The 12,951-nt window shown below is 38.9% G+C and overlaps 1 protein-coding gene across 1 annotated transcript in view; it reads right to left on the bottom strand.

Annotated features, from left to right (window-relative positions):
- NKAIN3 (sodium/potassium transporting ATPase interacting 3) overlaps positions 1-12,951 on the bottom strand; it is a 293,698-nt gene that overhangs the window by 124,998 nt on the left and 155,749 nt on the right. The window contains exon 5 of the mRNA XM_021688357.1: positions 7,500-7,697. Coding sequence (XP_021544032.1) covers positions 7,500-7,697 — 198 coding nt within the window. The remainder of the gene's footprint in view (positions 1-7,499; positions 7,698-12,951) is intronic.

The raw sequence follows: 12,951 nt of genomic DNA, 5'->3' as shown, positions 1-12,951 counted from the left end.
AGATTCTGCAGGATACCTTGTGGTCTCATGTTACTTTTCATCCTATTTAGTTTTAATTTATCTTTAAGCTAAATGTATCTGGTATTAAGGGGAGAAAACAGTGAAGAACGCTTATGTGACTGGATAGATGGAAATGCAAACAGAATGGGGATGATGGAAAAGCCATTCTCAGAGTGTTCTGGGCCCCAGCTCCGACCATGGGGACAGCCTCCAAAGACGTTAAAGAATGAGACTCGTCACCTATCAGATATGAAGGAGAATATGTTGACAGTGAGGATTCAACTGGGTGTCTCAGTTGGCTAAGCAGCTGCCTTCAGCCCAGGTCAAGATCCCAGGGTCCTGGGATCCAGCCCTGCATCCGGCTCCCTGCTCAGAGGGAAGCCTGCTTCTTCCTCTCCCTCTGCCTGCCATTCTCCCTGCTTGTTCTCTCTCTCTGTCAAATAAATATATAAAATCTTAAAAAAAAAAAAAGACAATATGTGTGTAAAATTATCTCCAAGGAGAGATAGGTAAGGTGAATTTTAAAGATCTCTTCCAGGTTTAGAGATTAGAATTTGTCTACTAGTTTAAAAAAAATAAGCTCCTTAAAAAATCTATATATCCCTATCTCTATGTAACTATGTAGCTATCTATCTGTTGTTTAATAGTTAACGTGAGTATATGAATCTATTTTCCAGCAAATAACTAATATCAAAAATTGAAAAAGAGCCTTAAGTTGCATATTCATTATTACTGACCTCAGAACTGAGCAGTCCACTAAAACGGAATAACTTATAATAACTTTAGATTTAAGAGTGCCTCCAAATGATCATGTAAATATTATGAGATTTAAGAATGTTTAATGATCTAAGAAAAACAACCATAACATTTCTTTCAGTCTTCTATATAAATCACGTGACGATTAAACAGTATGTTAAAAACGTGACAAAATGTCTAAAAACATTTTGGGAGAAAACACATGACTCCACATTTGTTTTTGCATCTTACCTCTTTTCCTTGACTGCTTATTTAAATCAGAAATTCCTTTCCATGTTTTGATATAAAATTTTATATAAAATTATTATAGTTATTGCTATCTCCTGATCATGTTGATGTACTGTAAATTGTTATACTGTCTTGAACAGGATATATTTAGACATACCTAGGTTTGCTATCATAAGTAACAGTGAAAAGAACATCATGCAGGCAGCTCTTTGTTTCTGTTGAATTATTTTCTTAGGAGAAATTCCACTGAGTGAGCTTAGGGGGCCAAAAGGTACAGACATTTTAATGGGCCTTGCAATAAAGAATGCCTTTACCAGTAAGTTAGTAGAAATTTACTTCAATGTTATGTGTTATTGTTTTTAAAGTTGTTAAACCAGTGTAAATTTAATTTGCACAGATCAAGATACTATTGAAAATGATCATATTTTACACCTTTGTTTACAATTTGGATTTCTCTTATGTGATTACATTTGTTCATATTCTTCATTGACTTACTGATTAAATTTTCGTTGTTTTTATTATTCATTTAAATGACTTCATCATATGTTACTGATAATGATCTTTTGCTTGTTATATGTGTACAAATATGACTTTTAGTTACTTGTTTCATTTTAGTTTTGGAAGATTTCATGTTCAGATGTTTGGTAATTAAATGAGTAAAATATAACACTGTAGAATGAGATTAACTAGTTAGAGAGATTCTATCAATCAGAAACATTTTATCTATATTCTCTAGTGGAAAAAGGAAATGCTGTATTTTAGGTGGTAGTATTTGATTTCATATATGTTTCTCCTTTAAATCTGTGGTGTTAAATTTCCAGAATGGAAATCTGATTTGAAAATATATACAGTATAGTGCTTCAAATTTAACTGAACATAATTTTACATTTTCAAGAGAAACTGTCTTGATGTTCTCCGTAATGGGAGTAAAGTAACTAAGCTAGTGAAGGCCCTCTCAAATAACATGTAGATATGGAAGAACAAATTCACAGGCAGAGTTATGGTCTTGGAGCAGACTGGCTTTCCTTTTCCCTGCATCTGGGTACTCACCCCAATCCAAACAAATAACATCTGCATCAGAAATAACTTGGAAGCATGTTGTTTGGATAGGTTTTCTTTACCAAATGGTATGAAACAAAATTAGGACATAACCTCAGTAAATTATATTCAATGTTTAAAAATTATGCACTTTGTGTTTTATAAAACTAAAATCCAGAAAATTTATATAGTTTACTCAACAACTCTGAATGAGGAGCCACTCTGATTTAGGTACAGCCATAGGCATTAGGGATATGGGGTAAATAAGGAGTCAAAGCCACAGTGTTCAGGAACTTGCTCCTGGCCTTTTACTTGCTACTTCAATCATTGTTTCACAAGGATAATTCTGAAATTTTTCATGAAAGTATGAAACTTAGTCAGTCAGCCAAATGCTCTCAAGAGGCGTGGGTAGGAAAGAACTCTAGGAAACCAGAATGAGGAAAATAAATACATACTAAATAAACGTTCAGTCCTCAGAATAAAAATTCATGATTGAGTGTCCTATGAAGATCATAGAAATGAGATTGTTCATGCAGGAAATGGATGTCAGGTGTGGAATTAAGCACCTAAGCGTTCAACAGACACAGCCCACCAGGATGGAGACCCTGGCCTTTGAAGAAGGACCAACCCGGACAGGAGAGGGACAGGCACGGAGCAATTGTATTTAGGAATACAAAAATAACACTTACTGAGTGCCTCTGTGTCATGCACTGTGCAGAACATTCTGCGTATGTTCCCTTCATTTCCCGTATGAAGTTCACTCTGGCTCCTGTTTTTTGTCAGTGCATTCGCTCTTGCCATTTTTGGTCAGTGGATTCTTCCTTTTGTGTTTACCCACTTCAGACTTTGGAATCTCTTGTTTGTTGGCCATTTATTCCTTCACCAAATATTCACGTGCCATCACTCAGCTAGTCACTGTGACTTACAGAAATGAACAAGTAAGAAAAGGGCACAACTCTAGCCTGCAAGGGGCTTTCATTCTGGTAGAGAGACAGACCAGAGACTCAGTGATTATGAAACTGCTCTCACGGCTGGCTGCCTAGTACAGCTTGGGGGTGAGTGAGTGGGGCAGGTCTAGGAAATGTTCTCAGTGACACGTGCACACAGTTATTTAGTGTTAAGACTGTGCATGATAGTTATATAACATATAACTATGATACATAATTGATATTATAGTATACTATGTATTATATAATATGTTAGCTATATTATATCCATGTTCTGGACATCCAACATCATTATATTTGAATGAGGTTAATAGTTCAAATGTCCGTCAATAGGGGGGCATTAAATAAACAATGAACCACTGATGTGCTGATAATGGAAAAAGCTCCAAAATATATAATAAGTAGAAAAAAGGAAAGACTCAGAAAAGTGCATGTCATATGCTGTCTTTTATGGGGGACAAAGAAGATAAACAGTTTCTTGAATTTCATATAGACTCTTCAGAATCATGTGCATAGCATTAAAAACAAAACAAAGTGGTTGCCCATTGGGGTGCAGAAATGGGGAAACCAGGCAAAGGGGTGCACAAGGGAGTATTTTCACTGTACGTATTTTTATGTTTTTGGACAAAGTGAATGCATTATCTATTTAAAAATTAGCTTAACATGTCCTGAAACCTTTGCGGGAAAGGTATCTACTAGTGGACTGTGGCCAGGTGGCTGACGAGCTGAGGGTGGGGCGAGAGGGAGGAGGGTGAGGTGGAGAGCCATTCCAAGCAGTGTTGCAGGTTGGAAGACCTGCCGTGCTTGCAAAACCTGTCATGTTCTGTGAAGATGGCAAGTGGGCTCCTTCTGGGTCGTGTTGGGAGATGAGGGTGGGAATCAGACAGGGGGCAGGTCCTGAGGTCCTCATGTGACAAGATACGAAATCAGATATCATCCTGAAGGTAACGGGACTCTTTGGCTGGTGATCGGAAGGAAAGTGAGTGATCAGACTGGCACTTTGTAATCATCCCCGGGGGAGCAAGTACACGTGTGATGGTGGGTGAAGCAGAACCGGGGCCAGAAAGACTATCAACTCTCTAGGAAGTTACTGGCCACCCTTCCGGTAGAAATGATGAACATATGAACCAAGGGCAAGGACAGTGCTCACAGAGAGGAGGGACTTACATCACCCCACAGCTTGATCCTGGCTACCACCCTTGTCTTGTCATCTCCTCCATGGATTTGATTTTGTTCCTCTCCTCATACTGTCCACAGTTTTTCTCTGGATTCTACCCTGGAGTTTAAGTTGGTGTTCTGACAATTTGCAGGAGCCCTGCTATAGGCTTCAGTGAGATCAGGGCCACAGGAAGCCCCTCTCTGCCTTGCCCTCTCTCTCTCCTCCGCTCACCCTGCGTGCTGGTGAGGGAAGCCCAAGACAGGAAGCTGCTGTGCAGAGACAATAGCGCTGACCCAGGGCGGAAGCCGGAGCGCAGGTGCTGGGCCAGGTGAGCCGGGCACGTGGTCCCACAGGGGATCCCAGGCCATTGCCTTCTTGCCGAATTCTGCTATTTTTGTTGTTGTTGTTGTTTTTCTGTCAAGCTTGTACATAGTCCCTGTAGATATTTATGACTGGGATTTCATGCTTTCCAGTTCCAAGCTCTACTCTCAGGTGGGACAATACAGGCAGGATTCATCAGCCGAGCACAGCTGTATCCATGGGTAAATCATTCAAATACTTCTCTCTCACTTTGCCAGAGAGCTGCTGCCTTTGAACCCCAGGACCTCCCTCCATAATCCTGCCCACCTCCCTCGGCCTCTCCCTGTCCTTCTTGATCTCTCTGTGCCTCTAGTGATGACAGGGGTCCCCCCTCTGCCCCCCCTCCAGGGCAGCAGGCCTCCAGGGCATTGCCCCATTTCAAAGCCCTTTATCCCTTTGCCAAGTTGTTGCCCATATAACACAGGCTGTTAACTATTGCAACCTTCACCCCCATTTTCAGGAATAAGACGGACATCTCAGCACATGCTGGCAACTACTATAGCAAGCGCTCCCATGTCATCACATTAAAAATTGTAATTCTAATAATTATAAACACATTTGTATGAAATAAGTGGAAAATATAGAAAGCCCATATAACCACAAAATAATAAATAATTTCACACGTGTGAAACAATTTCAGGGTATATTCTATTTTAATATAAAAAGATAAAATATTGGAAATCTTGTCTCACAGGTGTATTACCCAAGAAAAGTCAGAGATGAGCAACTAATCCTTTTATTGCTGGAAGGCTGAATAGTATAGTCAGGACTATAAATGCATGTGGACAGTTTTGAATGTTCACTAAACAAATATGTCAAGGAATTAATTTATAACTGACAAGTACTTTTAGGTGGCAACATATATTTTATTTAGTATTTCTCCTTAGTGTATGTTTTTATGTGCCAATTCAGCCCCTGAATAATCAAATAAATACTGTAACCTTGCCATTCATTTGATATGGAGAAATGACTTTTTGATTCCATACTCTTCTGCTGCATTATAAAAAATTTGAACATTATGCTATCATTCCACAAAATGGTTTAGCAATTTACTATGAATAATTTTTTAAAAGGAGGGAGACCTGTCCAGATATGAAAGATTCTAGAAAAATGCTTTAAAAATTAAAAAAAAAGAATAAGAACCTTTATAATCTAGTATATAATAATAGAGTACTAGTGTACCTTAAAATAGACTGAAAAATTTTAAGAGCATATTTGCCTCTATTTTTTTAAAACAATGATTTAAACATATATATTTGCCACAGTTTCATATGTAACCACTAGGAGATTAAAGAATAACCAGAAAATAGGAAAAGACTGATAAGCATCTATTGACAATTGGCCATGTATAGAAACCAAGAATAATCAGATTCCCTGTTACATCCCAGAAAGAAAATTCGTAAGTATTGAAGCCCAGCCCCTTTCTATTTTTTACCCTGTGCAGTCTGCCTTTCATTGAACTAGAACCCTAAACAAGCTTTGATTTTTTTATTCTAATCTTCCATCTTTCTATAAAATTCTATTTTTAAATGTGCTCTAAAACACTTTTTTAGAACTTGCACATGCAGGTTAAAGAACAATAATTCATACATTATACAAGTGAGGTAAGACCACTACATTGGTGGCCCCAAGTGAGCCACGGCTCCTGGTATTGTCACTTTTTTATAGCCACACCTCTACATTCGGCTTAGGCTTGGTCATACGACTTGCTATAGTCAGCATTACCCAAGTAGATGCCAGATAAATGCTTACATGTTGGGCTTCTCTTGGAACCTAGCTGCCTTGCTATCAGAAAGCCTGTCCAGTTTCTGCAAAAGGACAAGATGGAGGAGGAGACTGGAGGAGACTGTGGTCCAACAGCCAGCACCAGACATATGAGTGAGGCCTTCTTGGATATTCTAGCTCCAGCAGAGCTCCTGGATGAAAGGTTCATATGAGTGAACCTGCACGAGATCATGTGGAACACAGGAACTACTCAGCTGAACCCTGCCCAAACTCCTGACCCGCAGAACTCTAAGCAATACATTTATATTGCTCAAAGTAATTCCATTTTTGAGTGGTCTGTTATGCAGCAGTAGATAACAGATACAGTAAGTGATAGTAAGGATTTTTCAACCTTCTTTCTAGAAATAATTCCAAGGTACATTCTCCACTGACATGCGCCTCTTACATTTCTGTTGTTTATTTATTCACTATTGAGCCTATGTCTTTTTTTCTGACTCTATCTCTAACCAGTTGGACAGAAGGACTGAGATGGATGGTTGGTTTATATAAAAACTGTGATTGAAAATGGCTTTATTATATATTGACTCAACATGCCAAGTCCTTGCTGGATCTCAAAGGAACACCATTCTTGATAATGGTATATATCTTAAGTTAATGCCACTCCACAATGTAATCAAGTTGTAGGTGGGACAATCTGGTAGAAAAAATTAACAGATTCCCAGCAGATAAACCTTGTGTGGTCCATTCAAGCCACTCCTTCTCTCTGCTCCTTTATATGGAATTATATCTTGACACCAAATTTTAGGCACTACAATGTGGAAAACTCTTTGGAGGGATTTGTTTTCTTAAGGATTTATTATCTGAAATACGAGGCTTATTAGATTGAGCAAGCCATTGAGTGTGTTTGCATCCTTCTTTCTCTGGAACTAATCCACATTAGTTAAAGAATGCTTTCGAAGTAGAAGTAGTAGCAGAAGTGTAAGTAGAGAATGTACAAGGCTACTTTTGGGGGACAGTGATGCTATTTCATTGAATGGTGTGTATTGTTAGAACTATAGCAACTAACTAGTTCTAAAACAAAGTGTCTGGATACCAAGAGGAAAAGATGTAGCCTCATTAAGTATAGCTGATGTTAGCATACTTGCTGCTATTTCCATTGTTTAAAGGTTGTTCTCCATGTGCTTACTTAAGGCTTTATCTACCAGATGGGTGCGGACAGAGGTTTACTTACAAAATGGCAATAAAGGAGAGTCTAGATCAGACAACAATACAAATGTGCTACTTACAGAGAGGAGTATCTGGACAGCACTGTGGATGACCTCTAGATACTGGAAGTCAACAATGCAGCCTGTGACGGAGACGTAAGTGTAGTCGTCCATCATGCCATGGGCTGACGGAGGCAGCACTCTTCGGACACAACCAGGCCCATGTTCCCGCCACCATGACCGGTGTACAGAAATGTTGAATGTCATCAGATCTGTATCCTAGGTGGGCAGGAGACAAGAGAGCAAAAGGAGACAATCTTATCATATCACAACTTTGATTTCCAACCTTAGGAAGAAATCAGGATAACTGGGTGATGGGCATGAAGGAGGGCACGTGAATACTGGCTGTTATATGCAACTGATGAATTATTGAACACTACATCTGAAACCAATGATGTACTATATGTCAGCTAATGGAATTTAAAGAAAAAAAGAAAAAAAGTTAAAAGGAAGAATTCAGGATGAACAAAATTGTTGAAATGATTTAAATTTTAAGTGAAAAATAACAGAAGACAGAACCACAAATGGCTGTGTATACCATATGCCCAAACTATTGGATTATAATCGTTTAATATAGAGATACAGTCCTTTGAAAAGTAACATTTTAAGGTTAGCGCACATCAAAAATACAGAGACAAGACCCAATACATATGTTAGTTTTAAAAATTATTTTGTTCAGTTTGAAACTTTTTGTCTGAATTTTCTTGTTCATCTTCATCAGCATTACCGTCATGGGCTAACATTTAATGAGTGCTTTTTTGCATGTTAGGCATTGTTCTAAGCATTTATCATATTTATATCTCTTTAATATTCATGTAGGTACTTTACAAACCCAATTTATAGTGGGCTGAATAATAGTCCTCCCAAAAGACATTCACGTCCTACTCCCTGGAACCTGTGAATTTTACCTTCTTTGGATTATCTGAGAGGGCCCTAGATGCAGTAACGTGTATACTTATGAGAGGGACTCTGAGGGATATCAGACACAAGGAAGAAGAGAAGGCAATGCGACCACGCAGGCAGAGAGTGGAGTGATGTGGCCACAAGCCCAGGAAAGGTGGATGAAACGAGGAAGGATCCTCGTCTAGAGCTCCAGAGGGAGCATGGCCCTGTCAACACCTTGATTTCAGACCAGTGAAACTGATTTCAGACTTCTGGCCTCCAGAATTGTGCGATTAAGTTTCTGTTGTTTACGACCTCAGGCTTGTAGTATCTTGTTAGAGAGCCCTCCAATGAAACTAACACAGGTAAGGAAAGTGAGTCACAGAGAGGTAAAATAGATTGCCCAATTCAATGAATAAATTAAATAAATTGTTTATTTAATAAGAGACCCCAAACTTGATCCGATGCAGTCTGTACTTTCAGCTATGAAGTTGTACCATCCCTTTACCTACTCTGTTCTCCCTCCCAAACCCTTACAATTCCTCATACCCTAAAGGGACCTGGGTCCTTCTTCCTCAATTGTTTCCAGAAAATACCACTGACAGCCCCAGCGAAAGAACAAAGAAGCCAATCTTTGACATTTACACATCAAAATAAGCTTTCTGAGCTCTTAGCAGAGAAAACAGCCCAGCTGCTTAATCCTCAAAAGATGCCTTTTAGTATTTTGGGGGAATGTCAGCCTTGAACAAGTAAGATCATACTGTTTTTGCCATAACAATAGATTGAAAAGAATAGATAAAGAGCCAGGCTCTTGATTCCCAAATAACCTAAAAATTGCAGCTGCATGGTGGAGCCAGAAGGAAGAAGTATGATGATGGAGAGGACCAGGACACTGCACCTGCAGGGAAGCCACAGGAAGAGGAGGGGGTCAGCTTTTGTTGATTTCCCAGCCATCAGCATGAACAAACTCCGGAGCCCCTAGTGTCCAGGGGACATGATGGTCTTTGCTCAGAAGCCCAGGGACTGCCCAATAATTGCACAACACAAACGATGCTCATCCCTACCTCAGTGGGAAGAGGACAGTCCCTACCTCAATGGCATAGGGCAATTCTAACGTCCAGAAATTGATTTTGGAACTCTGAAAACACAGGGGCAGCTGGTGTGAAATGGAAAGCCCTTGAACTTATATGTGGTGGGGGCTTAAAACAACCAGTGTGAGACCTCCCTGAGCAAGGACTCCCTGTTATTCTCTGCTGCATTTGAACATGAATCATGAGGCAAGAAATATGTCCAGTTCATGTGAGTAGGCAAAGTTACTCTGCAGTTTTAGGTTTTCCTCAACTCAAGGAACTCAAATTGAGACAGAGCAGGGATTGAATTCAGGTGCCCTCAACCCTGACTGCAAAATCCATCATTCTGTACCTCTTGAGGAGCATATCTTGCAGGAATGAGGAAGCAGGATGCTCACCAAAAGAGGGACTCCACTGTGAAGACTAGTGAAGACTGAACCACACCAGTCTGTGCCAAGGTGGACCCCAGCATTGACCTTTCACTACTTTCCCCTCCCTCTTATAATGCTAAAAATCAAGCCCAGGGGTGGAGATTTAACATGCTAATTAGACACATGACACGTGAAGAAGCATGACCTGCAAGTGCTCAGGCGCCAAGAAATTCCCATCTCTACATGCTTGAACGTCAGTCCTTTCCTGTCTGAGACGATGGACTCTGAACAACAAACTGAGGGTTCTAGAGGGGAGGGGGGTGGGAGGATGGGTTAGCCTGGTGATGGGTATTGAGGAGGGTGCATTCTGCATGGGGCACTGGGTGTTGTGCACAAACAATGAATCATGGAACACTACATCAAAAACTAATGATGTAATATATGGTGATTAACATAACAATAAAAAATGAAAAAAATGATTAGAATCAGCTCTAAAATTCTATAATTAAAAAAAAAAAAGTTTGTGGGTCCTTGTTCTGAAAGCCAGTCTGAAGGACCCTTTCCTTTCTGCTGTATCCCTTGTGCTGGGGCATAAGACCCAAGAAAAAGCCTTGCCCAGGGACACCTGGGTGGCTCAGTCGTTAAGCATCTGCCTTTGGCTCAGGTCATGATCCCAGGGTCCTGGGATTGAGCTGCGCATCGGGCTCCCTGCTCTGTGGGAAGCCTGCTTCTCCCTCTCCCACTACCCCTGCTTGTGTTCCCTCTCTCGCTGTGTCTCTCTCTGTCAAATAAATAAATAAAATCTTAAAAAAAAAAAAAAAAAGCCTTGCCTGGAACTCTTGCATGGTCTCTAGTCAGTTTCTTTTGCTTGAAGAGCCCAAGGACCCTGGTCGGTAACCAAACTATTACTATTGTAAGTATGCCTCTGATTATATCACTATTAAAACATTTTACATCTTTTTTTTTTTCTTTTTGGGTTGTTGGTTTGTTACTCGTATCATTCAGTTACCTTCACAGTTACAGCACTTTATTGATAATAAAATATTTTACATCTTTTCTCTCTCTCTCCTTTTTTTTTTTTTTTCCGGTCTTGGTTTGCTACATGTATCATTTGCAGTGCCCTCCCAAGGGAGAATATTATAGAAAAATAATTGCTTTAGCTAGTGAATTCAGTTTAACACAAGGCAATTTACCTGCAGGCAAACTGCACGCTGACTGCTCCCTTTTCTGACCATCAGATTTAATCTCCTACAGTTAGTCCTGATCACAACCGAAAAACTATTATTTCTGGTTTTAATAGAATTCATTAGGTTCAGGATGAACTGGCATGATCTCAAAAGTCATAGCAATTTCTACTCTTTAAGCATTCTCACCCAGTGGCCTTTTCTATTCCTGGACTTTAAATTCCTTTCAATATGACTTGGACTAAAATTTATATTACACAAATAAAACAAAAGTGAATTTATGAACTCATGATACATATTTGTTACACTCATAAAATCCTTCTCTGTAGTTCTCACTTAATTTGTTGGCACTATAAATATTTATAAACTGTACTGTTTTTTGCAATGGCTGTATTAAAATTTGAATGAGAACGTCAGTAGTACCAAATTATACTTAAAGTTCAAACTTCTAACTTAGATTTGGTATAAAATTGTATTGCAAGTTTGTGTCTGATTTCAATCCCCTTTAGTAGCTAGACTTCAAACATTTCAAAAAAACCCTTAACACACAATAACTCAATTTCCTAGATGAGGCACATCAGACAAGATGCAGCACAGAAAACTATAACAATATTCTTTATAAAGAAAAATAAATAAATACAGAAGATCACTTAGTTTGTTGAAGCTTTTTGTTACCACATCAAAGCCTGTAGTTTTGAAATACATGGGTTAATGCTAAACTGTAGATCAACAGAGGGATCTTTAAAATAATTTCAATAACTCAAATGTCATTTCTCTTTCACTTCTTGGAGTTAGAATATTACGTGATGATTTAAGCACACCATGGTTAAGAAAATTGGCAACTGGTATCTTTGTCATTTTCTTTAGAATTTAAAAGATATAAACAATGGTATTTGTATTTATGCAAGTGTAAGTGATTACCAAAGGACCATTTTGGGGAACAAAGAAGAAGAAAGCAAGGAGGGAGAAGAAAAACATGAAACCAAAGCAGAAGGGCTTGGGAGGCATGAGGACAACCTGGAGAGAGAGAGCATGTCAAGGCCAACAGAATAGAGAATCAGGGAAAGTGATGAGGTCATAGACTCAAAGCCTGGTAAAAAAAGGACCATTAAATTCGATGACTGGTTGGGCAGGGGAGCTTTTAATAAAATGCAATACCAGGAGAGTTTGGGGAGTGAAAAATTGGATTACAAGGAATGGAGGGGACCGAGAAGAGAAAATTTGATGTATTTTTTTCATGAAGTGTGTGAGTCAAGGTACTGAAAGCACAGGATGGTGGCTTCAAGGGTGAGCAAGGAGAACATGAGTCAATGCATGGAGAACCGCATGTTAGCTCTCTCTGCTCACACTCACGGAGTTATGACTTAGAAGAAAATTATTCCAGAATACCAGCTTTCCCCTAATATCGACTTAAGCAAATATTAAATGTTTAAAAGTTCTTTCATCTGTCTAGTATGAATTCCAAACTTGTTCCCATTTTCTTCAAATACTTGAATTAAACAAAAAAGGAATTTCCAGAGTTCTTTGAAATGTTGTTAATTAACTGTGTAGGTGGATATGCCTGCCTGCATCCCATTCACAGTTAAGTGTACCCCCCGTACTGGAATCAGCTCAATAGTCACTTCTTTTATAATATACTGCTATATAATTTCTAGCTAGTCTCTGTCTTATTCTTCTTTGTACTTTTAATCATCTGCTTTTTTTTTTTTTGGTATGTGTCTAATTCAACTTTAGCTAATCCTTTCTACTCTAGAAATGGATTCTCAACAGCTAATAATATTTTTTTTTCTGTTTCCTTAGTTGTGGCTCAAAGAGTCACTGAATCCACTTTTATACAGTTATCTACTTTCTTTGTCTTTTTACTCTTTCTTATCATAAGCCAGCCCATCTGGAAGTGAACGTGTATTTAACAAAGTAGATTTTGCTCAATTTTAAAAGAGTTAGCATTGGGTTTATATTTATATAA

This window comes from Neomonachus schauinslandi, chromosome 4, assembly GCF_002201575.2.
Source record: "Neomonachus schauinslandi chromosome 4, ASM220157v2, whole genome shotgun sequence".
NCBI lineage: Eukaryota > Metazoa > Chordata > Mammalia > Carnivora > Phocidae > Neomonachus > Neomonachus schauinslandi.
Note: the sequence above shows the minus strand (reverse complement) of the source record. Positions and strands in the feature narration are given on the sequence as shown.